Source organism: Schistocerca nitens, chromosome 8 (genome assembly GCF_023898315.1).
Source record: "Schistocerca nitens isolate TAMUIC-IGC-003100 chromosome 8, iqSchNite1.1, whole genome shotgun sequence".
NCBI classification, from domain to species: Eukaryota; Metazoa; Arthropoda; class Insecta; order Orthoptera; family Acrididae; genus Schistocerca; species Schistocerca nitens.
Genome location: NC_064621.1, coordinates 330,477,860 through 330,505,661, shown reverse-complemented (window position 1 = coordinate 330,505,661; position 27,802 = coordinate 330,477,860). Strand labels below are relative to the sequence as shown.

General features: G+C 39.2%; 1 protein-coding gene across 1 annotated transcript in view; it reads right to left on the bottom strand.

The window, feature by feature from the left end:
- LOC126199552 (fat-like cadherin-related tumor suppressor homolog) overlaps positions 1–27,802 on the bottom strand; it is a 345,418-nt gene that overhangs the window by 8,532 nt on the left and 309,084 nt on the right. Inside the window, exons 30-41 of the mRNA XM_049936473.1 lie at positions 23,060–23,236; positions 22,388–22,627; positions 21,905–22,291; positions 21,585–21,799; positions 20,434–20,571; positions 20,169–20,312; positions 19,828–20,079; positions 18,903–19,746; positions 9,673–10,019; positions 2,094–3,236; positions 1,491–1,794; positions 967–1,092 (exon numbers count right to left, since the gene is read on the bottom strand). Of these exons, the coding sequence (XP_049792430.1) occupies positions 967–1,092; positions 1,491–1,794; positions 2,094–3,236; positions 9,673–10,019; positions 18,903–19,746; positions 19,828–20,079; positions 20,169–20,312; positions 20,434–20,571; positions 21,585–21,799; positions 21,905–22,291; positions 22,388–22,627; positions 23,060–23,236 (4,317 nt within the window). The remainder of the gene's footprint in view (positions 1–966; positions 1,093–1,490; positions 1,795–2,093; positions 3,237–9,672; positions 10,020–18,902; positions 19,747–19,827; positions 20,080–20,168; positions 20,313–20,433; positions 20,572–21,584; positions 21,800–21,904; positions 22,292–22,387; positions 22,628–23,059; positions 23,237–27,802) is intronic.

Sequence of the window (27,802 nt, the reverse complement as noted above, 5' to 3'; positions counted from 1 at the left end):
CTTGTTAATTATTCAAACCACTCTCCTATTCTTTGGCATTCTTCTATAGTACCACATTTCTAAAGCCACTAGCCATGTCCTGTCTGAACTGCCTACTGCCCATGTTTCATTTTCATACATGGCTACACTTTAGACAAATTCCTTCAGAAATGACTTATAATACTTAAATGTGTGTCAGATGTTACCAGAGTCCTCCTTTTTCAGGTATGTTTTCCTTTTACAGCCAGTCTGCATTTTATATCCTCTTCTACTTCTGCCATTATTAGTAATTTTGCTGTCCAAATAGCAAATGTCATCTACTACTTTTAGTGTCTCATTTCCTAATTTTCAATTGCTTTTCTAAGTCCTTCACCATCTCTGGTGGAATTACAATGTTGTCAACAAACCTTATTTTAGTCACAAGTATCCTTTTTGGTGTTGCCATGGGCAAATACCTGGACAAGAACTACAGTTACGAATATTGAAGTATATACACAAGCATTAACAAAGCAGAAAGGAGGATAGGTCATCCCAATTATAGAGGCAGAAAGAGCAGCTTCAAAATTTAATTACAAGCAAATGAAGACTTACAAGATTTGCTTTTTACTAGTGAGAAAAATATTAACTTTTAGAGCCAACTATTACTTCATCCAACAAAGTGATGATCTGAGACTATTAGAGCATTAGAAGGGAAGTGACCAAAACCTCCAGTAGCAAAGAGTCTGAGAGAAATTGATAAATGCCCAAGAGCAAATTTATTTTGTTCTATCAGATTGTGCTTTTGTACAGGAAAAAGTGGCGAAACACAGAGAATATAGTCAGCTTGACCATTTTTTTCCACTAATATTAGACTTCACTAGTTCCACAAATTTGTCTGAATGACACATTCTGGCTGCAAAAGGTGGTAATGTTTTTAAAGAGACTATCCAAAGGAAAATACAAGGAGAAAACAGATTTCAGAAGAAAACTTTAATATTGACTACAAACCTCCCATGATGCGGGGGTCCTCATCTATGGAACTTATGGATGAAGCTCCGGTCTGTGACCCCCTACCTGGCCTCCCGGTGGGCATAAGACCTCGTGGATAATCTGTACCCAGTGAACGTTTCAGGTCTGCAGCAGAAAAAAGAGAGAGGGGGGAAAATAATGTAGACATCTGATCTGAGCACATGTAAACAGTCACAGCATTCATCAACAAATAGACTAACATGCACAATTATGTGGTAGCAATTAACTGATGTTGCTGAATACTACTAAGATTCTGTCTTGGAAATCAGGGTGAACACTACTTAATTCACCTTCTGTTTACTAATAGTTAAATTAATAAATAATGTTAAGCAACAAATGCCGTATTCAAAACTGTAACAAAAGTACAAACATAATGCTAGGATGCTTTTCGTTATTGAACTTAGGCATAACTCTACTAAACAAAAAAAATAACATACACAAAGAAATAATTACTAACAAGCCATGGATTAAATGATACCACAGGAATAAGGAACACAACTTACCATTCTTAATTTTATTGGAGTCAGTATAAGAACTCATCTGGTCTGTCATCTCAGCCCAAGAGGGTTTATGGAGGCTCTCTGCGTCGAGCGTGGTGACAGTGTGGTTGGGGATGGAAGGGACGGGAGTACTCCTATTTAAGTTGCGTAAGTAGTCAGGAGGCACATTTTCCAATTCGTCCCCAGCTGACCCATAACTACGCAATGTGTCAAGGTTATTCAGAACAGCAGTGTGGTTGTAAGATGTAGGATCATTGTTGGAGCTTGGAGTGTAGGAAGCAGGCCTAGGAGGGCACTGAGGGGGGACCTGCAAACAAAACATACCGTACCACTCAGACAACAAAAAATAAGAGATCTTGTGCTGCATGCTGTTTAATCTTTATCATGCAATTTGCTGATTACAACACAAAACTGCAGCATGCAAAGAGAATTTAACATTAAAAATATTAAAATTAAAGTTTAAAGAGAAGAGTGTCTATTGAAAATTGTATGTCACTTTACATGCCAATCTGCAGCAGCAGTTTCTTATATATGCAATACTGTTCCTAAAAATGCTTTCACAGTCATGCATTTTATTTTAGGAAATGTGAAAAATTAAATTATTACCTGACTGACTTCGAGGTTGCTGAGTTTTGATCCTCTTTTGAAGTCATTATCATTAGGTCGGGCAGAATTTAACACAATGTCTTTTCTTGTCTCATTATTTATATTATTTGCTCTTTCTCGAGATCGTTTTACACGAAATCTCCTGTACATAATGAAGCAGATTACTAGAAGAATGAGGATTGCAACGGCTACTATGATTCCAACAAGTTCTTCACCCGTAATGTTATAGATACTGGATGATATGGATGAACCATACACTGGATTGGCACAGTGTACACCAGTGACATTTGGAGGACACACACACCTGTAGGTGCCAGGTTCATTATAACATGTACCACCATTAAGACAAGGTCCACGCATGGCTGTTTCACATTCATCTATGTCTAGTTTGCAAAAGTCGCCAGTAAAACCAAGGCACTTGCATATGGGTCCAGAGTTTCCTTCTTCACAAACACCACCATTGAGACAGGGGTTAGGGCTGCAATAATGCCCATATTCACAGCGTTTACCACTAAGTCTTGGAGGACACTCGCACAGGTAATCATTGCCTGCTGGTGCTGCACGACATCTACCACCGTACAAACATGGTGAAGAGGCACATGGATCTGTGTCAATTTCACACGAATGACCTGCAAATCTCTTTTCGTAACAAAGGCACTCATAGTTATCACCACCGAGATCCTTGCACGTACCTCCATTCATACAAGGTTGTGAGCCACATACACCAGGAGGTGTAAGCACTTTCAGAGCATCACAACTGAAGTCCACATTAGCAAATCTTTTAAGGATAGCCACACTGCTTGCGCCACTCATATGTAAAGGTACTGATACATGGGAAATGCGAACATCATCCATGCATCCAATGAATCCTCTCTGGACATCGTCATAACCAAGTATTGTAGGATGATGGCGAACTTCTGCACCAAGATACAGGTCATCTGATTGCAAGTTGAGAATATCATTCGCGCCAGGTGCTGAGCCATGAGCTATATGCTTTCCGTCCACAATGACCTGTGCGCTATTCTTTTCCCGTTCTAATTTCACTTCGTGCCATAAACCATCACTCACATACACACTGCTGACTCTCACTAGCCCTTCTCCACTACCAAGATCAAATCGGTACTGTACAACTCCATTCACAACCTGCAAAAAAAAAAAAAAAAAAAAAAAAAAAGAAGGAATTTTTATGAATTATTTCTCACAGAAACATGGCTGCATGTCATTTACAGAGAGCTAAATTTCTGATAAATTTATAGAACTGGTAATACCATAGAAAGCATAATAATAATAATAATAATTGTAATATGAGCTTCGTACTTCGGGTACCATAAGATAATGGTAATGGGATGAATAACATTGCTTGTATTGTAAAATAAGATGACTGATGTGTACATTAAGAAAGATGATAGCCCCTTGCAATTGTTTAGTTCAATGCTGCCATGGTGTTAAGCACAATATATTGTATTAACGTAAGTGATATAATCTGATAACAATAGGAACAGGACTCTTTCATAATTGATGGGTCACACAACAGGTAATAGGAAGCAGACTGTAAGAGAGAAACTGGAGAAAGTCAAACAGACGGTCAGATTGAAAAGCTGTAGTACCCTACTCTTCCTTCAGATCTTTGATGCCAGCAAAACAAAGGTTTCTGTCACTTTACGATCATCAACTCGTTTCTGCTTCAAGTATCTTTATCTACAACCTTTTACTTGACCTTTTTCTATTAGGACACTGCTGTTTGTATTCTTTGTTTTTGTTTTAAATTTTATGTTCAAAGTGAACTTTACTGATCAAAAGCTTTTTTGCTGAAATTATTGATCAATTTCTGCACTTTTTCTCTGGTAAGATCATGGTTCAAATGGCTCTGAGCACTATGGGACTTAACATCTGTGGTCATCATGGTAAGATCATGCAATAGTGCCACAAGCAAGGCTGCTTTTCATTTTTTCCATTGGGCTTTCTTGAAAGTATGTAAATGAGGTCTCTGAATTTTATTTGCCAAACCTTTCATCTTAATCCTCACTCTCTGCATATATTTTCAGATTATTAAAATAATTACATCCATTTCTTTGTCAGGTTCATTATTGTCTTCTTTTGCATTACTCTTCTCTTCAACAACACCAACCAGTTCACCACTCACCGCCAATTGGCACACCTGCTCATGCTTGCTGGCCGTGTGCTGGCAGAGTAGGGCTCGCTCCGCCTCAGTTCCTTCTACATCGCCTGGCAGTATCCGCTCACTCTCTCCACCGTCCGAGCACTCCAGGGTCGCCCATGCACCATACGTGCCAGTATAAATGTCAGAACAAATCAAGGACAAGCCTCCTACGCTGCCGCAGTCACCACCACCACCGCATCCGGCTCATCCGTACTGCTGGTACCACAAGATTTTTGGCGATATTGCCAAGAAGTGCTGATTACCTTGCCAACACCCAAACGCCGACCACAGGACCTAAAACACTCCGAGCCCTGCGGGGAACCTCATAGGCGTACTCATACACTGCACTCTGTCCACTAGTATGCCCGGCTGAGTGGTCGTTTGTACGTGAATGATGTTTCATCATGGCTCATTTTCCTAGTCGACACTGGTGCTGACATGTCTATCATACCTACATCGATGGCTCCCCCCATCTTTTCACCAACAAAGTCACTTCTACGAGCTGTCAATGCATCAACATTACAAACCTCAGACTCTGTCAAAGTTACAGTGCACCTATCTCCTTCTCTGCGTTTTCCTTGGACTTTCTACATTGCTGACATCGATGAACCAGTTCTCAGTATGAATTTTTTGTCCCATTACAAACTCTCTCCGAATGTAGATCAGGGCTCAGTGCTACACCATCCCACTAACACTCAGATAGTGTGCTCCTGCACTTATGTTTCACGTTCTGTTTCTCTTGCGACATGTGAGACGGCACGCGAGCGCTCCGCCCTCGCGGGTGACATTGTGACCTGCGTCACTAACCTACTGTCAGAATATGACTCGGCGGCACAACTCCAACAGGAAACTGACAAGCTGAATCAATGAATAGAACACACTTACAATGAGCTTGTCGTGGGTCGTACCTCGCTGTTGAAACTGCAGTCCACAGTCCCACTACTTAACTGTGTTTCTCCCGCAGACAGCAGCTTGGACACTCTTCGGGTTAGTCCAAAAACATTAATTGTGTTTGATGATTCGTGTCTGGCAGACTCCGCATTCCCGACACGCTCCCCACGTTCACTGCCATCTGTGTCAGACAGTGCTTCTAATAACAGTTGCGCGCATGATATGGCCATGCCCACCATGTGGGCAGCCGCCCCGCGTGTTGATAAACATTCCCCCTCTGTCGGGTGCCAGCCACGTGACTCGGCAGCCATCGCCGTTCCACGCGCGGCGCCAATGCCACTCTCACCCGCGCTGGGTACCAAATGCAAGGTTGACAGCAGACACTCGCCGCACATTTCAACCTGCTCCACACTGCACATGCAGCCACCCTCTCCAAACAAGCGCATGCTGCACTCACGTACTAGAGATGTGACTTTTGTGCTGCCTTTTCCCACTCATACTAATGGCTACGCCTCGTTGCGCCCTGTCCAAAAACTTCATTTCAGGACATTGATCAGTCTCTTGTGCAGTTCTCAGTTTCTTCCATCACTGACAGAACAATAGAGAAGATAGTTACCACTGCCAGCCCTCCTATTAGGCACAAGGTCAGATGTCTCAACCCTATTAAGTTGCGCGCAGCCCGGCAGCAAATTAATGAACTTTTAGAGGCAAGTATCCAGTAACTGGTCTTCACCGATCCACCTTGTCCTCAAACATGATGGTTTCTTCCAAATGTGTGGCGGCTACAGACATTTAAACGCTCGTACTGTCATGGACAATTACCCCGTGCCTAACATAAATGATTTTACTCATATATTATCGGGGGCTACAATCTTCAGTGTTATTGACTGTAAACGTGCCTACTACCAGATTCCTGTAGCACCAGATGACATCCCTAAAACAGATATTATCATGCCGCTTGGTTTGTTCCAATACAACTTCACGCCATTTGGTCTAAAAAAACACGGTGCAAACGTGGCAGCATATCATTGACTCCATCGTATGACAGTTCATGTTTTGCTTCGCATATCTGGACAAAATACTCATTTTCAGCAAGTCAGCTGAGGAACATGAAAATCATTTATCCATGGTCCTCAAAACCTTTAACTCCAATGGCATCAAGGTCAACAAAGAAAAATTCCAGTTGCGTCAGCCTTCCGTCACTTTGTTGGGTTATACTGTCTCCACCGACGGTATAAAGCCTCCCAAATCTCGCGTGCATGCCATCACTTCACTGCCACCCCTGGCTACTTACAAAGAACTCCGACATTTCCTGGGCACAATAAATTACTATCATTGTCACCTGTCTTTTTCCGCCGCTGTGCAGGCCCCGCTGACAGACTCACTGTCGGATAAACAGAGTTCAGGACTCATACCTGTTTGCTGGACTGCACCTGTGCTGGAGGCTTTCAATGCATTAAAGACTTCTTTAGTTCACGCCATGACACTCGCCCACCCTGACCCCTCGGCCGAGTTGTTCATCACTACGGATGCCAGTGACATCACAGTGGGAGCGTTACTACATCAACGCAAGGCAGACACGGTTTCCCCTCTTAATTCCTTCTCTAAAAAACTATTAACAGCTCAGAGGAAATACTTCACGTTCAATAGAGAACTCCTTGTGGTCTATGAGGCCATCAAACACTTCCGCCCCGACATGGAGGGTCACTCGTTCATCATCCTCACGGATCACAAACCACTCGCAGACGCTTTCTGCAACCCCCCAAGGACCCACCCCCACCACATTTCCATCACTTTGATGTAGTCTGCCAATTCACAACCAATGTTCGCTACATCAAAGGCATGGTCAACATCACTGCAGATTTTTTTCGTGCATCAGTACTATTTCATGCATCATTGACTTATCCAACCTGGCCATCCTACAAGCCTCTGACGAGGAATCTCAAGCTCTCCTCACGGACCCTCAAACATCCCTTGTGTTTACCAAAGCTAAATTCACCGGCATTGAATCTTACGCCCATTGCAGCCGCCCCTCCTGCACTGGCAGGCCTTCGATGTACTGCATAACCTCGCTCATCCTGGCATCCATGCCATTACACGACTCGTCTCCGAGCGTTTCATTTGGAAATATATAAAACGGGACTGTCAGACCTGGGCACACTGCTGCGTCCCCTGCCAGTGCAACATAATTGGCTGCCACCCCACCCCACCACTGGGCAAGTTTGACATCCCTCCAGGACGATTTCGTTATGGACATATCAATCTTATCGGTCCTCTTCCACCGTTGGAGGGCCACAGATACTTTCTATCCACAATTAATGTCCTGCTGGGTAGAGGCAGTCCCCTTACCTAACATCACTGCTGGGACCGTGGGCCAAGGGTTTTATCTCCTCATGGATTGCTAGGTTTGGTTGTCCAACCATCATCATCACCGACCTGGGTCGGCAGTTTGAGTCTTCCCTGTCCACCATTTTATGTAACGTCTGTGGCAGAAAGAAAATTCACACCTCAGGCTACCACCCACAACGCAACGGGTTAGTGGAACAGTGGCACCGCACTCTAAAAACGGCGCTCAGGTGCCACAACTGCCTCTGTTCCAAAGCATTTCCATGAGTGCTGCTTGGCCTCCATTCAACTTCCAAGTACAACTTACAGGGAACGATCTCAAAATTCGTCTTTTGCGAGAATCCTCATCCTACCAGAGGAACTCATTCAGCCTCAAGTACCTGAAGACTCGCCCCCCCCTCCGGATTTCATAAGTGACATGCACACCCACTTCAAACATGCACGCCTGCACCCACCTATCAGCCACTCCCCGCCGGACACTTACGTGCCAACCGTTCTCAACACCTGCTCCCATGTAATGCTGAGAGACGATTTGGTCTGACAACCTCTGCAACCACCTTATCTCGGCCACTTTAAAGTCCTCCAGCGGGGCGAAAAACTTTTGAAATCATCGTAAAAGACAGTCCGCAAACTATTTTGTTACAATGACTCAAACCAGCATTCGTGGAGCCCGATGTCCCTCTGCTGGCTCAGTATGATTCTCCTAATGACTCTCCCGTCAGTCTCCCTCCCGCCTTGGAGTCAGACAATGTTTTTCCTTGGGCCACCTTGCTGTTTTGTTCACCTGATGCCTCCCCATCATCTTTCGTGGGTTTCTCAGACATGTCACCCTCCATCTCGTGTGTGGGTTTCGCTGCTACCTCATCGACTATGGAGACTCCCTCTCTCATAGTCATCCTGCTCTGCAACATAAACCCATACCGCGTGAACGACATTTCAATCGTCACTCTCGACGACTGAGTTCTCATTCTACTCACAGACACAGCGGCCTCGTCACCCAATGACCAGTTAAATGTCAGTGTTGTGCAAAGCCTCACCCTCCCTCGTGAGTGCAACCCGACACGGGACAGCTCGATTAGCATCCAGGCTTGCCACACCTATGCCCCACCATCCGCTGTTCAACCCGTCTGCTCTCAGGCTGGCTGCCGCAACGTCCGTCCTCGCTGGCTCAATGACTTCGAGGTAGGCTTGTCTCCTGTCGCTCCGCCTCTGCACCCTGCCCTGGTCAGGGTGGAGATCCCGGTCATGCGTCTACCAGCTCGTACAACCACCAACAGCGTCGATGCCCACATGGTCTTCCCTCAAGCCTCACATGCGGTACTCCATGCTACGGGGGAGGAAGAAGGGGGGGGGGGCTGTGCAGTGTCTATAGGCCATATCGACCATAGACAACATTAATCTTTGGGACTCGGATCACTCATCCGAGCCGCCACGTAATTCAGTCTGTTCTTATACCTTGTACTGTGTGCACGTGTATGATAATTGTCAAAATATATGTATGTGCAGATATTAGTGGGGACAGTTTATTCTGTATACCGCTATTTGTATACTGTTCCCATACATGCACATTTGCATTCAGTATTCTAGTGGTTATAGGTTATTAATGTGCCAGAATTTCACATTGGCAAAGCTTATCTTTCACTTCCATTAACCTATGGTCTTGCAATGTTGATCACTTAAATATATTACATAGACAAATGTACACCTGAAATTTCATTACTCTACATTAATTAGTTTTCGGTGTTGTGATTTTTTCCTGTCATTGTTCAGATACTGGTTTTTTCCTACTTTTTTCCACTGATAAACTTTTTGGACTTTTTGAATGCTAGATATTCCTCATATGTTTCTTGATCTATCTGTTTTCCATATATTTCTAATAAGTTATAATATGCTACTTCCATCAAATGTGGTGTTAATATTATTGTTTTACTTTTGTTTATTACCTTTATTCTCACAATTTAGAACAAAAAAGTTGTAAATAATGACATCAATCTGAAGCTCGTGCAGTATTCCTTTATATTGCCAATGTTTAGACTTCTTGAATATTTTATAGGTGATATGCTGCAAAATAGCAGTTCTTTCCCTGATCTCAAATTGTTTTCAATTTTTCAAATTTGCTTTGTAGTAAATGACAGCACAGTTAATTTACTTTTGATTTTTATGTTAAGAGAATATGCTTACCTCCAGTATATTATAGTCTATTTTTCCTGCTGCATACATAAGATTTCCAGTTGGTTGAACTGTTCTAATTCTTAAAGAGAGGCTTAGTTGATCTTCTAAGGTTTTCTTTATCAGATTTTTTCCAATTTTGTACTGTGCATAGCTCTTGCCTCCAAAGGACACAGGATTCCGAGGAATGTAGCAAGATTCATCATGACATTTAGATATATCAATCTCACAAGTTGTTCCAGCAAAACCTTCTGGACACTGACATGAATAACCTTGAAGTGAAGCATCAGGAATACAAACTTTAAACATTGGGCATGGATCTCTGGCACATTCATTTATCATAGTTTCACAACGGTCTCCTGTAAATGACAAAACACATAAGCAAAATTAGTTTAGTTGTATCCAATAATTTTACTTTACTTTGTTCTACCTATAAATATAAATAAAATATTTTCCATTTTCAAAATTTTAGTAAAGCATTTAGTTTCTTTAAAAAACTGCAAATATGCATCACATGGTCTGTGTTATGTAAAAAAAGTGTTGTGGGGTCTTCAGTCACCATTACAGTAACAAATATCTCAAGTGTATTCCACTTACAAAATGTTAAGATAATGTGTTGAAAAGAATTAACTGGGGGAGGGGGTCTCTTGAATTTTTTTTAAAAAAAAAGAGAGAGAGAGAGAGAGAGAGAGAGAGAGAGAGAGAGAGAGAGAGAGATTGCAATTCTACATCAAGTTAAACAATGATACATACTGGAGGCACTGAATAGTGAGGAAGCATATAAACAAGTACTAGAAGTTTTGTGGCTTAGCTTATGAACTTAAAGATCTTTTATCTGTGTTTATTTCCTAAATATATGTTTTCAGTGTTCATCTCTAGAGTCTGTTCCCCAGTGTTCAAATTCTTATCTTCTGTAACTGTTGACACTACATTATATTTCAGATCTAATAATAGATTCATTTTCCTTTTACCTATGTCTATTCAGAAAGCAATATTTAACTAGTCTGAAGCACAACGCATTTCCTGTTCTTGAAATGCTGCCTCCCCTCACCCAAATTGCCATACCCCATTGTTGTACCTTCTTCCATAAGGACCTCCTAGCTCTCATATTTCATCAATACCTGCCCCTCACCAATCTAGCCCAGCACAAACAGATTAGCATGGTGTGAGCAGACCTGAATCACCTCTGCTCCCTCTGAGAGTTAGTCCTGTTAAAGTATCTGAAATTCCTATACCCAATTTCCCACAGTGAAACCAACGCTTTCAAAAAAATGGAGCAGCATTCTCCTAAAAGCTGTCACATGAACCCCTCAAATACTCTAGACCCATCTTTCTAATGTATTTCACCTGACACACACCATGAAACTCCTTTTGTATCACCAGTGTTAATTAATTCTCTAAAATACTTAACCTGCAGACTTTCACACCTATACTAATCACCAGTGTCTCACACAAATTCAACCACAACAGGCTAAAAAAAAATCTACCCCCTGCACACCAAACATCACATTACTAACCAATAATTACCTATTTTTAAACTTGTTTAGTCATTGAAGTTGGCACCAGAGGCCAATAATACAATCTCATCAGCAAAATGAAGGTGAATCAGAGATGCTCCATTAGCCCACAGTCCTCTATTTTTCCAGTTTAGTGGTTTGGAAACTTTTTCTAGAGCTGCTAGTAATTATTTTTGTGATACAGAAATTTCTTTCCTGATGTCTCCTTTCATTTAACAATTTACCACTATCTGATGAAGTATAACAGAAGCTGCGGAATTGACATACACATTACTAATTACACTAACTTAGGTTGAATCAGTGCCTTGTTTCTCAATGACTGTAAGTACAGTTTTTAATGAAATTTGGTAAAGGCTTTCAAAAAATCCCTGAATTACAGTAAAGCTGTAACTCATATCCACTGCTCCATACCATGATTCCATTTCCTGGCATTCAAGTGGTCCATTGCTGTCCCAAATAATCACCTCATGTAATCTTTAAAAATTCCACACTTTCAAATTTACCTCACCTGTCTTCTCTGGCTTGATGGTTGATAGCTAGGGACAGGAAAATTTTGAGAAAATGTTAAAGTGAAAAATAATACAAAATTATTGGTTGTTAATGAAATAATGTGAAATCAGTGACTTTATGACATATTGCAAAATTTGTAATTTTGTAATGTATAAAATGTTACAAAAATAAGGATGGCAATTTACTAATTTGTAACTACTAATTTCTGAATGTCCAAACTGCATTTTGGCTTTTAATCTCCTCAAGGCTGGGGGTTTGTGTATGATCTTAAAATAACAGTTCATTTCCTGCATAACAAACCTTAGCACTGAAACAAGCAAAAACACCATCAGATTTGGCAAAAAGCACCACAAAATTCAGTTTAAAATATAACCAAAATTGGCAAAAAAGCACCATTGAATATAGCAAAAAAAACTTCAAATTTGGTAAAAAAACAACACCAAATTTGTTAAAAAACATATCAAATTTGTCAAAAACTGAATTTGGGGGGAAAATGAATTTGGCAAAAACAACACCAAATTTTGTAAAATGAACACGTTTGGAAAGAAAAATACCAAATTTGGCAGAAAAACCCCATAGAATTTGGCACTACACTGAACCTGATAAAAACAACAAGGTATTTGGCAAGAAATACGGACTTACAGAATTTGGCACAAGAAACACCAAATTTTATAGAAAAATAACATTAAATTTGCCAAAACTTAACAAATTTGGCAAAAAATAGCACTGAAATTGGCAAAAAAGTAACACTAAATTCGACAAAAAATAACACCAACTTTGGTCATGAAACAAAATGATTTTTTCCTGTCCCTATTGATAGCTAATGATGGCCACTGACAGTCTCACAAGTAAATAATGGCATTAAACCTTATCTGCAGCATAAGGCAACCCCTTTTTCTTGATGAACCACATTAGAAACCTCACAGAAGAGCTCAACATTATGCCTTTGTGCAAAAATGCCATTCCGGAAGTCTTCTTTAACCCTTAACTGCTATTGTGGGGTATACATAGTATGCAAACAGATCAACGGATAGTGCCTGTGTTCTTGGTAGTCCACAGTGAAGTGATGCCGTTTAACGCTGAGTGTTGGATGCAGTGTGAAACAAAAAGAAAGAGGTCTCAGAATACTCCACCCGAGTATTAACATAAGTTGTTTTTCATTATCTCAATGTGTGTTTTACATGACTGAAGTCTTAGAGTACTTCAAAAAGAGCAAAATTTCAATGATAAAATCAATTTTTAAGGTTATGTGAGTACGTATGCTTTATTTTTCAGAATGGCATCATCGAAACCATTAACAGATGATGAGTTGGAAAGAATAGTGAATGATCCTGTATTTTTGAAATCTGATGAGGAAAATAAAAATGAGCGTTTGGCATCATTGGCCAGCAGGCCCCTTGCAGGACAGGTCTGGCTGCCTTGGTGCGGGTCTTATTACATTCGATGCCACATTGGGCAACCTGTGTGCCAGATGGGCATGAAATGATGATGAAGAAAGCACAACACCCAGTCCCTGAGCGGAGAAAATCCCCGACCCAGCCGGGAATCAAACCTGGGCCCGTCGGATGGCAATCCGTCACGCTGACCACTCAGCTGTCAGGGTGGACAGTCTGATGAGGAGAGCATAGCAGATGAGGATGAATTTATACTAAGTAATCATGATTCCACCTCTGAAGTTACATCAGAAAGTAGTTGTGAAGAATCAGATGAAATGGCGTGTATTAGGCCCGCTGACAAATATTTTTTTGGAAAAAAAGCAGTGTACAAGTGGTCAAAAGAAGCTCCTCCTACAACTCGTATCTGTGCTCACAATATAGCCAGTCGCTTCCAGGTGCTAGACATGAAGCAAAAACACTTGATTCAACTGACATATTATCTGCTTGGAAATTGTTCATTACTGAAGATTTATTACAACTAATACTCACCAATACAAACATCAAGATATATGACATGTCAAACAAATACAGAGCTCCTCAACCAGCATTCATAAAGCTGCTAGATACAATAGAACTGCTTTATTTATCTGGAGTAATGAAATCTAATCACGAAAATGTTGGTGGACATTTTGCTAATGAACTGGTCGTGAAGTGTTTCGAGCCACTATGAACGTTCATAGATTTTTATTCATTTTGTCTTGTTTGCATTTAGATTGTGCTACTACAAGAGATGCTAGGAAGGCTGATGACAGACTTACAGCTATTAGAGATATCTGGGAACTCTTTATAGACAAATGTTGAAAGTATTATACTCCAGGAGTGAATGTGACAATCGATGAAATGTTAGTACCCTTTCATGGGAGGTGCAAATTTCACATGTATATGCCTAAGAAGCCAGCTAAATATGGCCTCAAAGTTATGTGCCTTTATGATTCACAAACATTCTAATTTATGCAATTATCAATTCCAACACAGGATGTTTTGAAATTAATAACACCAATTGAGAGAAGCAATGGAAATGTGACAGCAGACAGTTGGTTCATGTCACTTGAACTCTGTGATCAACTGGAAATCAAAAAGTTGACTGTCTTAGGCACACTAAAGCTAAATAAACCGGAGATCCCAGAAGAATTTAAACCAAACAGAAAGTGCTCAGTAGAATCTGCATTATTTGGGCATAATGAAGGAAAGACAATTCCTTCTTATGTTCCTTGGAAAGGTCGAGTTATTGTGTTGCTTTCATCTATGCTCCATGATCAGAAAATTAGTACTCAAAAGAGAAAACCTGAAATGATTATTGATTACAATGCCACAAAAAGAGGAGTCGACACACTGGACCAAATGTGTGCCAACTATTCAGTATCACAGCGAACACGCAGATAGCCAATGTCTGTATTCTATGTCATTTTAAACATAGTAGGAGTCAATGCAGCTGTTTTACTTCAGTGCACCAAACAACTTGATCAAACTGATAATTTAAAAAGAAGAGAATTACTACAGAGGCTTGGAATGGATTTAGTAAAACTCCATACACAACGTCGAGATGTCCTACCCCTTTTTTGTGAACTGAGAGGCATTGTTGTTAAACTTGGTGGTACTCCTCTTGCCTCAAACATCTTCAAAGCCAGAACCCACGATGAAAGCAAGATGCTACATGTTTGCAAGAAATGCGGACAAGAAAACCAAAATAGTGTGTGAAAAATGTTCAAAATTTGTCTGTCTTGATCACAGATTTTCAGTGTGCCAAAATTGTTTGTAATCATATCTCAAATGTGTAAAAATGTTTATAATATTCAGTGATAAAAGTGGAATTCAGAATACAATTTCTTTAAATTACAGTTTTGTTTGACTTACTGTGGTACTCTGAGACACCACTAGAGTATTAGCATATGAGCATTTCACTAGAGTATTTAAAGATTAATCTCCAATGCCTATACCTACATCTGTATCTACAGCTGTACTCTGCAAACCGATGCGGAAGTGCATGGTAGAGGATATGTCCCATTTTACCAGTTACTAGGGTTTCTTCCTGTTGCATTCACATTTGGAGTGCAGGAAGAATGATTGTTTGAACACCTCTGTGCATGCTGTAATTATTCTAATCTTCTCTTCAGGATCCTTATGTGAGCAATACAGTTGGAATTGGCCAACTCATACAAATACCTGAGTAAGACTTTGTAATGATATGAAATGGAGTGGTCGCATAGGCTCAGTCATGGGTAAAGCCGAGCTAGACTTTGGTTTATGGTAGAATAATGGGGAAGATCAATCAGTCTACAAAGGAGATTGCTCATAAATCACTCGCGCATCAGGTTCTAGAAAACTGCTCAAGTCTGTGGGACTCGTACCAAATAGGACTAACAAGGATATTGAAAGTATACAGAGGATGACAGCATGAATGGTCACAGGCTTGTTTGATCCATGGGAGACTGTCACAGAGATAGTGAAGGAACTGAATTGGATGGCTGTTGGAGATAGACATAAATTATCCTGAGAAAATCTACTAACAACATTTCAAGAACCAGCTTTAAATGGTGACTGCTTTTTTCCAAAAAAATATTTGTCAGCGGGCCTTATACACGCCATTTCATCTGATTCTTCACAACTACTTTCTGATGTAACTTCAGAGGTGGAATCATGATTACTTAGTATAATTTCATCCTCATCTGCTATGCTCTCCTCATCAGATTGTCCGCCCTGATAGCTGAGTGGTCAGCATGACGGATTGCCATCCGACGGGCCCAGGTTTGATTCCCGGCTGGGTGACTTTAGGAATAAATAATAGCAAGGGTTCCAACACAGTTCCCTGTGTGCTTTCTCTGGCACACAGGTCGCCCAATGTGGCATCGAATGTAATAAGACCTGCACCAAGGCAGCCAGACCTGCCCTGCAAGGGGCCTCCTGGCCAATGATGCACGAACACGAAGTTACTTCTACATCTGATGATGACTCTCCACCTAGGATAACACGCTGCATCATCCAAACCAAAAAGTTCTCAGTCCAGTTACAAATTTTGCTTGATACCCCACTGATCAAACTTTTGGCAATTAGCATTGGTGTGGTACCAAGTCAAATGCTTTTCCAAAATCAAGAAATACTGCATCTACCAGACTACCTGGATGCAAAACTTTCAGTCCAAACACTCATTTTTATTTTCCTCATCAGATTGCAAAAATACAGGATCATTCACTATTCTTTCCAACTCATCATCTGTTAATGGTTTCGATGATGCCATTCTGAAAAATAATGCATAAGTACTCACATAACTTTAAAAATTGATTTTATCATTGAAATTTTGCTCTTTTTGAAGTACTCTAAGACTTCAGTCGCGTAAAACACTCATTGAGATAATGAAAAACAACTTATGTTAATATTCTGGTGGAGTATTCTGAGACCTCTTTCTCTTTGTTTCACACTGCATCCAACACTCAGCGTTAAACGGCATCACTTCACTGTGTCATTTGACAACATTCTACTACGGTAGTCATTGAAGGCTTCACGCACTGCCTGCATACATACAAATAATTATCTAACTCTACATATACATTTATACTCTGCAAACCACTGTGATGTGCATGGCAGAGTAACATGTGTTAGAACTTCTTCGTGTTTCAATCACGTATGGAGCGCATAATTGGGTAAATGCCAATGCACACATTGTAATTAATCTAATTATCTAATTTTGTCTTCATGGTCACTATGGGAGCGATACTTGGGGGACTACACAAATCCCTAGATTCCTCATGTAATATTGGTTCCTGAAATTTTGCAAGTAGGCTTTTGTGTGATATTAGCATCAATCTTCATGAGTGCCAGGTCAGGTTTTTCAGCATCTTTCTGATGCTCTGCAATGGGTCTAACAATCCCAGAACCTATAATTGGAATCCACTTTTTCCTCACTGCCTGTGTACCCAACTCCTCATGCTTCCCAAAATTCACACATCTAACCATCCTAGATATGTCACTGTAGCAAGTTATTATTCTGTCTCTGAAAGGAAGTCTATATCCATCAAACAATGATACCAACCCGCTTCTAACAGGCTATCTTTCAACATTAAAGATGACAACAACTTCTTCCATCTCCTCTCTATAGTTACAACCTCTTTAACACCAGGTTTTCTGCCTATGCCTGCTGACAACACCTCATCATCCACCAACATCCCTGAGTCGAGCACCTTGCTGCTATCAAACACTACCTATCCCAATGTCCTGCCACACTAACCCCAGCATTTCTTTTCTTACTTGTGTGAAAAATTATATCCTCACCCACAACTGTGTTTGGAGGGAAAACACACACACTGATCCACAGCACTTCCCATGGCCACATACACGGCATGCTCATGAGGATACGACACTTGAATGAATCCTGCATAAGAACATAACATTTTAAAATAGTCATCTGATTCAGATTTATTGAAGGTATCTTCACAATGTGGATCAAGGACCAAGATACAGTCCTCCACAGTCTCAACACTATCTCTCTTATCCATTACACTAGTCGTTTTCACCCCAGTATGTTGGTTCCCATCTGTCTGAGGGATCTATATAAACTGGGAGTCATTTTAAACCAATAATTAACCAACAGTAACTACAATTTGGTAGCTCTCAACACTTCCATGCTAGAATCTGTCTTCTATACAGTAATCCAATGGTAGAATATGTTGCTAATGATGACTTCAATGGCTGCTTCATAACCCATGCCAACTGGATCCCTCTCCCATTTATATAACTCCTTCTGAGAAGATAGGATATGCCCCTACAACACACATCCATGATCTCACATTTTCTTCTGGTACACATAAAAAAAAAAAATAAAAAAAAATGCCCTGGAGTTCATAGCCTGGTGCAAATTTCCTAATTTGGTATCACTCTGGCAGATGATGTACTAAACCCTTTGACCTAGGTCCTACGTCCCTGTTCCAGAAACCAATACAACCTCATCAACATTGATTTCTGATTAGTTCTCTTTCCATACTTTGTATTTTACCCTAAATTTTACAACAGATTATTATCAATTAAATGTGAAGATCAAAGTGCAAAATAATGATTACATTTAGAATGCAAGATTTAATTAAAATGGTGAAAGAAATACCAGAAATGCTTTTTACAAATACCTATTTAATCATGTCTCTAGCTCAAAATTTGTGAGTGGGAATAATGTGAGAGCATCACCACAGCACGAACATTCTTTTAAGTAATTCTGTAGTCAATTTATTTGTTTACCTAAATTACTTTTTATGTCTATCAGTACAGAGTTATGAATCAAATCATCCCTTCTTGAACATCTACAAAAAGCTTTGTACAAAATGCAATCCACTGATTGATTTTGTGTTTTTCTGTTACAGCAATTAGAAATTTCAGTTTTGGAGACTGTAATATTATTTTAAAGAAATTAACACTTGCTTGTCTGTAACACATTTGATGTTACTCTAAATATCAAATTAATGAACTTGTGATACATTCAAAAGTAACACTACCGACTGGCTATATGGGACATCAATGCCATTTGTACAGTGAAACTGCTTCCGTTCTGCTTATTTTGTAGACAGTGTTTCATATTTATGAGTGAAATATACTTGCAACATTATCCTTTTGTTAATTATTTGTTAATTATGTTAACATTTAGTTAAGCATAAATAATTTAAATATAAAATTAACAGAATAACTGCTTTTTTATAATTCTCTCAGAACCTGAATAGTAAATGAAACATCGGTATACTGGAAATGAAAACAAAATTTAAAGTGTAGTCTTGTACTGAAAATATGAAATCATATTTACCTGAATATCCTTCTTTGCAATTACAGTGAACTTTATGCTGATGATGAGGGGAGACAAAACTAGTAACATCTGTTGAGATGGGTGTAAGATTGGATGCATCCAATATAATTTGATCTTCACACTCTCCATATGTACAAAAGTTTGCAACACATTTGTCTCTTACTATTTCTTCCACAACAAGATTTGCTGAAGATTCTAGTTCCTCAAGGTGATCAGTTATTGCTTTGCGAATAGTGTTTGATGAATGAAAGCCTGTAACAGGACTCATTGGTTGTGATTTGCGAACAGCAAACAGCACGTCCAGATCAGAACTTGGGTTAGTATCACGAGTTATACGTCTTCTCTTAGATGCAGTTTCATCAGATGGTTGCACACTGATAATTACAACATCCTTAAGTCTTGCACTCAGTGCATTCCTCACTGCACGAACAAAACCTCTCCGATGACTCAAAACAAACTCCAAAGGGCTAACATTACGGAATCTTACAATTACTGCATTTGATAACATTTCTTCTGACACAAGGTCGACAGATACTCTGACAGTAGCATATGATGTAAACTTTCCATCTGTAACAGATACATTAATGTGGTAATCACCAACATCTAGACCAGGTAGAGCCACGAGTGTCCCATTGTTATGTTCTATTTCAAAGAGCTGTGATGTTGGGTTCTGTACACCAGAGTTCGAAGTCGTTTTCACAAGGTTGAAGGATAAGGTATCATATTGGTCCTGGTCTGAGGCATGAATTTGGCCTATTGTACCTCCTGGAAACTCATCCATAAAGGAATTGATGAAAACCTCAAGAGGTGTGATTGATGGAGGGTACTGAGATTCTTCTATAACCTGCAATTGTAGAAAATTATAGTAAATTTTACAGTCATCAACAAAAACCTCAGAAATTGGAGGTATGAATGATGCACTTACCTTAATTGTAACCCATGTATCTGAGAAAAGAGGTGGTGTTCCATTATCAAACACACGTACATGAAGGAGGTAGTTGTCTTTCACTTTATGATTGAAACGACCAGCAGTGCGAAGTACCCCATCTTGCTCTAACACAAACATATTGCCCTCATTTCCAGAACGTATATCATACGTGTATGGTGCAGCATTTGGAGCAGCATCAGCATCAGTGACCAAAAATTTAATAACAGCATATTGTAATGGTTTATCCTCCTGAAATGTGTAGAAATACATAAATCACATAAACAATACTAAAAACAGTCTTGCTGCAAGTACCAGCAGTAGCAAACAGAATGTTGTACCTGCACAACAGCTGTGTAATTAGGCTGGGAAAATATTGGTGGATTATCATTGGCATCAGATATTTCAACATTCACCATTACATAACTAGTCATCACAGGAAGGCCATTGTCTTTTGCATTAACTTCCAGAACGTAGCTAGAAATCTGCAAGCAGTGAGCCAAGTATATAATAAAAAGTTATTATTATAAGCAGAAAGGTAATATGGTAAATTCTATATTACTATATGTAATACATCCATATTTGGGAAATTAGCTTTCTTATTACCATTTCTCGATCAAGAGGTGCTGCTACGGAGATGTACCCTGTCTTTTCATCAATGAAGAACTGTCTATGTCGATCACCTCTCTCAATGAAATATGATATCTTTCCATTATCACCACTGTCAAGATCGCTTGCTGTCACCTGAAAGAAAAAGTTGACAGTTTGTAACAGTGTTCTTCAGAATCGTATTAATCATTATTCCCATACAAGGAGATGTCACTGATGATAATAATGGAGATGATCACAATATTAATTAATTATTTGAAAGCTGGTAGCCACACCATAGTTTCTGAGTACCAGAAGTGCCTAATATCCGCCTACATCTGGTAAAGGGAGAAGATTTGTTTACATAAGTGGCTAACATTAGATTCATAAACTGATACCTCGCATGTTTCGTATTTGGCTCACAACAACAATATACGCTGAGAATTAATATCACTGGTGCTAGTCCTGCCACCTACCACCAAAGGCACAGCTTTATGAGGATGAGGAAATCATGCCCCCTCTTCTAATAATCTAAGTTACTTTTCAGGGATTTAACTATGGATGCATACTGCTCAACTACCAGTTCTTATTCAAGCCCTACTTCTGACACTCAAGTCCACCAGCAAAAAAGATGAGACAACTGTGCAAAATGGGATTCCAACAGTAGATCTCTCTTTAATCAAGACAGCTCATTGCTCTTGCTGAACAGACTCACTATAATTGAGAACACTGTCACAACAGCACCCATCAGCACATTTAATGTACAGTAGCCAAGTATCCTGCCAAATCTGTATTTCATGTGTCAGATATTGCTACATGTTGCAGTCTTTGTAAGGCTCTACTCTGAGACAGATTATTTGGTTACACGTGTGCATCTGGCTGTGACTGATACATTAAGTAATGTTTTGGACAACTGCTGAAGACATATAAACAGCACTTTTTCAACAGTGGTAGATATCAAAGCTAATGAAACTGCGTTTCAGATACATTTCTGTTGGATACATCAATTATCTTTATTTAAATGTTGTTAATGGCATAATAACTACTTAGCATAATATTCTAAGTGAAAAACATTTGTTAAATAGTCTAGAGGCTGAACCTACATCTTATAAAAGTCACAAAATTGTACAAGATGAGTGGAAATGTGTAACATGACTATTTAAATTTACCTGCAAAATTTTGTCACCAATCTGAGCATCCTCTCTGATCCTTGCACTGAAAGATGCTTGACTGAAGATTGGAGCATTGTCATTGCTGTCTAAGACTGAGATGTTAACAGTTGCATGGTTGCTTAATGGTGGTACACCTCCATCGATAGCTTGAATAGTTAAGAAATAATCTTTGGCTCTCTCATAATCAAGCTGTTCAGCTATAGTTATAACTCCTAAAATTTAGAGTCATGGACAGTATTACTTTTAAAAAATCTGCAATACTTACAACAAGAAATAAAATGAAATAACTGAAAAAATTGTAATAAATTTTTACATGCCTGTTTTTGGATGTATTTCAAATTTCTTATGTTCATTTCCACCAACAATAGAGTAAGTTATCTCTGCATTAACTCCTGTGTCTTTTGATGTTGCTAAAACTCTTACTATTTCAGTTCCAACTGCGTCAATTTCAGGAACAACAGCATAATAATACTTGGATGCAAATTCAGGAGGATTATCATTAATATCAAGTACATGAACATTGAGAAGAGCCACTTTTGAGAGTTGCGGTGTCCCTTGGTCAGTGGCTCTTACAGACAAGTTGTACATTGCCCTGGTTTCACGATCTAGAGGTTTTGCTAAGGTCACAATTCCACTATCAGAGGCAATTTTGAAATGACCATCTGCTGAATCTACAAATGAGTACCTTATTTTCCGATTTATACCTGAAATGATTAAGTAGTCAGGTGTTACCCACACAGTTTGTACCAAATATCAAACAAATATGATGCTAGCATCAGTGACCTAATATATCTGCTTACCTATGTCCCTGTCTGTTGCATGTACTTTTGTTACAAGGGAGCCAACCTCAACATCTTCAGGTAGAGTCGCACTGTAAGATTCCATGGAGAATTCTGGAGGATTGTCATTGAGATCAGATATAATTATTTCCAGCTGAGAAGAACACTGCCAGTCAGGGTGGTCCCGATCTTGTACATGAGCAGTTAATTGAAATTTTGATTGCTCCTCACGATCTAAGGGTTGGGCAGTTTTGAGGTGACCTGTAGAGACAAGAGTAGTGAAAATCATTAAATTCTGATATCTAAATAAAGTTGAATAATGGAAAAATAAGTTTTCAAAAACAGAAAAAAGATTTTATTATGCACCAAATTTTCTGTTTACATAGTAACACAATTTTTTAAGAATGCACTTTAATATAGAAAAAACTTAAATTTTGAAAATGGAAAACTGGAATGTTAAAATAATTTCAGTTTTTGTTAAAAATATGAAGTGTGAGAATGTGATATGTGAAATAAATAAATGAAACAACAATTTGGTTGGTGCCAGCATATAAAAGAACTTAGTCCTTTCATTGAAAACTTTTATTTTTAAAATAATTTATGGAAAAATAAACTGCTTGCATTTCTGACATCTACATAGATCAATGTACAGTATCAATTTGTCAAACAAACAGTTACACATTTGATATTTACCTCCTGCTTTGTCAAGTGAAAACTTGTCTGAACCATCTCCAGTCAGATAATATCGCAGATTTGCATTTGGTTCTTCATCTATGTCAGTGGCTAGCACTGTAAGAACATAACTACCTGGATGCACACCTTCAGAAAGAATCTCATGGTATCGGTACCGCAAGCAGTAAGGAGGATTATCTGAAAAGTTATGTTTATAATGTACATATTGTAAATAACTGTGCCAAATTTAAAATGAAAAACAACTGTTTCACACAGAAAATAAGTGTCTATTTACCAGACTCTGAAAAAGGAATAATCAAAGCACTTTCACTGTCATGGGTGCTTTTTTCCAAAAAAGTATTTAATACATCTATTGCCCTCTTGTTTTTTGTGTCTATACTAAAAATCTGGAGTGGCTTTTTGAAATGAAAATCTGATTTTTCTTCATATTTCCTATCCCTTCATTCTTTGCGAAGAAGTTATAGCAATTTGTGTGTGTGTGTTTGTGTGTGTCTGTCTGCCTGTCTTTTTTCAGTTGTTCCTGTTTTGATGGCCGATAAGCAGTCTTCCACCATGTGTAACAGAAATCTCAATCCTGGATTTTCCATTGTTTGAAATCTCAATAATGATGACATATACTTACAGCATAATTCACAATTACACTGAGAAGACAAAAGTCAAAGGACAGTGATATGCACACATACAATTGGTGGCAGTATCATGTACATATGGTATAAAAGGGACAGTTCTTTGCCAAAGCTGTCATTTTTAGTGGGGTGATTCATGTGACAAGGTTTCCATTGTGATTATGACCACACAACAGGAATTAACAGACTCTGAACTAGAAAGGCAGTGCAGCTACACACATGGGACATTCCATTTCGGAAATCATTAGAGAATTAAAAATTCTGAGATCCACAGTGTCAGGAGCGTGCTGAGAATAGCAAATTTTGAATGTGCCGAGAATAGCAAATTTCGAATGTGCTGAGAATAGCAAATTTCTAATGTGTTGAGAATAGCATATTTCAGGAATTATCTCTCACTACGGACAGAGCTATGGTTGATGGCCATCACTTAACAATGGAGAGTAGCAGCACTTGTAGAGTTGTCCGTGCTAACACACAAGCAACATTGTGTGAAATAACTGCACAAATCAATATGGGACGTACAACGAATATATCTTCTAGGACAGTGTGGCAAAATTTGGTGTTAATGGGTTATGGCAGTGGATGATCGATATAAATGCCTTTTCTAATGGCATGACATCACCTGCAGCACCTCTCTTGGGCTTGTGACCACATCAGTTGGATCCTAGATGACAGGAAAACCGTGAGCTGGTCAAGGGTTTCAAGTATGATGCAGACCCCATCAATCTATGGATCCAAGTTTGTCAACAAGGTACTATGCAAGCTGATCATCGCTCCTTAATGGTGTGGGCTGCATTTGCATGGAACATGCTGGATCCTCTGGTCCAACTGAACCATCTTTGACTGGAAGTGATTATGTTTGGCTAAATGGAAACCATTTGCAGTCATTCATAAACTTTACGTTCCAACAATGATGAAATTCTTCTGGATGACAATTTGCCATGTCCCAAGGCCACAATTGTTTGTGATTGGCTTGAAAAGCATTCTGGAGAATTCAAGTAAATAATCTGGCCACTCATCGAACATTTATGGGACATAACTGTGTGGTCAATTTCTGCACAAAATCTCTGGTTTGCCATTCACACCTTGCTTAATATACTGTAACATAGATACAGTAAGACAAATGTTTGAATGGCAATACAAATGGAATGTTTGAATGGCAATACAAATGGCCACTTGTCGGAGCTAAGCCAAAAACTCTTTACCCCAAGTTCCTAGCTCAAATAGGAACTGAGCATCAAGACCTCCCAAACTGTGATTCAGCACTCAGTCTTTTCATACATATTTGCTGCAGCGCTTCTGCGCTATAACGATTAATTGTGATTTGGAAACTCTTCTGGGAGCTGCTGTAAGTTGGATAGGTTTGGGGTGCTATTCATGGTTTCCAGTCACTGTTAACCTTACCTTTCAAGTAATACTATGTGCAGCACCAATTTATTACCATTTGTTGAATGCTGTTTCATTTCACTGACATGTATTTTACTGTAAGAACCCTAATTACAGAAGCACCATTCTTGAATAAGATTATTTCAGTTTTACGAGGGTCACTCCAAAAGTAATGCACATTATTTTTTTAAAAAATCCATCCTTTATTCCACATGTTTGAAAGTTTTACAGTGTGTAGATACATCCTTTTGGAACAATATTTTCATTTCTCCACATAATTTCCATCCCTCTCAACTGCCTCATGCCATCTTGGAACCAGCACCTGTATACCCGCACTGTAAAATTCTTGACCAACCTGTTGGAGCCACTGTTTGGCAGTGTGCACACGGCAGTCATCATCTTCAAACTTTGTTCCACAAAGAGAGTCTTTCAGTTTCCCAAAGAGATGATAGTCACATGGAGCCAGGTCAGGACTGTAAGGCAGGGGTTTCAGTATTGTCCATTCAAGTTTTGTGGTCGAACACAACTCAGTCGAGCTTGAAGTTTCTTCAATGTCGTCACATATGCATCTGAATTTATGGTGGTTCCACTTGGCATGATGTCCACAAGCAAGGGTCCTTTGGAATCAAAAAACACCGTAGCCATAACTTTTCCAGCAGAAGGTGTGGTTTTGAATTTTTTTTCTTGGGTGAATTTGCATGATGCCACTCCATTGATTGCCTCTTCATCTCTGGTGAAAAATCGTGGAACCATGTTTCATCACCTGTCACAATTCTTCCAAGAAATTCATCTCCACCATTCTCGTACTGTTCTGAAAGTTCACCGCATACAGTTTTTCTTGTTTCTTTGTGAGCCACTGTCAACATCCTGGGAACCCACCTGGCACAAACCTTTTTTAACGCCAACACTTTCAGTATTGTGTAAACACTTCCTTCCCCTATCCCAACATAGCGTGACAATTCGTTCACTGTGATGTGTCTGACAGCAGTCACCAATTCGTTAACTCTCTGCACATTGTCTGGAGTGTGTGCAGTATGAGGCCTGCTGCTGCGAGGGACAATCTTCAATATTGCCATGCCGCTTTCATAACGTAACCTGCTTGCCCACCGACTAACTGTACTGCGATTGACAGTAGCATCTCCATACACCTTTTTCAACCTCTTGTGGATGTTTCCCACTGTCTCGTTTTCACAGCACAGGAATTCTATAACAGCACGTTGCTTCTGATGAATGTCAAGTGTAGAAGTCATCTTGAAGACATGCTGTGGCGGCGCCACTCATGGGATCAGGTTGAACTAAGTTTGGAAACAAGCAGGAAGTATGTATCTACACACCGTAATGCTTTCACACATGCAGAATGAAAACTGTATTTTTACAAAAATAGTGTGCATTTCTTTTGGAGTGACCCTCGTAGTTTCACTTACACAAAACATTTACCTCACTGAATCATTTCTGCTGTTATAAAAGGGTGAGGCATATGTCTATCCTCTTCTTGAGTACTGCTGTATGTATGGGATCCTTACAAAATAAGATTGACAGAGGATAGCAAACACTTTTATCATGAAATAGGTGAGAGAGTGTCATGGATATGCTAAGTGAGTTGGGATGTTAATTATTAAAACAAATGTGTTTTTCATTCCAGAGAGACCTCCTTCAAAATTACAATCACCAGCTTTCTCCTATGAATGGCATTTTGCTGACTGCTACCAAAAAAGGGAGAAATTTCCATTGTGACAAAATAAGAAAAATCAAAGCTCATACTGGTAGATTTAGGTGTCGATTTTTCCCACACACTATCTGAGAGTGGAAAAGTATAGAAACCATCTGAAAGTGATTTTCTGTACCTTCTACAAACACCTACATGTGTATTCCAGAATAATCATGTAACTCTAGATGTAGATTCTTAACATTTTTCTATCACTATCAATAAAAACAATGTGCTCTATTAGTCAAACACATAAAATTACAATTTAGAAAGCACTTTGTCCATATAATTATAATAATATCTTTTCTAGTGACACTAGGTATTGCATAAAACATCCCAACGGCATCTTTTGTTTAGGCAGACTCCGCTTACACACCGTAATGACAAAATAAGTTTTATTTCCCAAAACATTGCAAAATGCCACCTGATATCCCATAGCAGGTACATCTGATATTTATGAATGAGTAGCACACCTACCTGACGAGAACTAGCCTTTCAAATTTTGTATGCATTACTGCTTTTAAGAATGTTAATTATGCTCTTTATAAATAGCTGCACTAGCCTTGATATTATTTTAATTTTGCTTTTAGGATTATTAACTTTGGGGACTAGTCCTGTATTATCATTTTCTTTCTTGCTTCATGATATTTTAGTTCCTACTGTAGTCTATGGTTTCTTGGATGCTCTATTGAAACCACATTTAATACTTTTCATTGACAAATATCTCTTAAAGGTGAGAAAAGTGTATGTAAAGAAACATTAAATTTAGAATTGACATCTGATTCATTATGTGTAACACATTAGCTGAGATCCTGTAAGTTCCTAATGAAAACCAATATTGTGAAATTATTACTATACTATTTCTCATTAACACTTGGCTCTGTTATCAGTGTTGCAGGTCCAACAGCCCATGGGGAGGCCTTCGTTTTCTCTGGTGGCCAACATTTTTATGGAAGATTTTGAGGACAGGCACTCAACTCAGTAGTTTAAAGACCAACAGCATTTGGGTGATATGGTGATAAAACT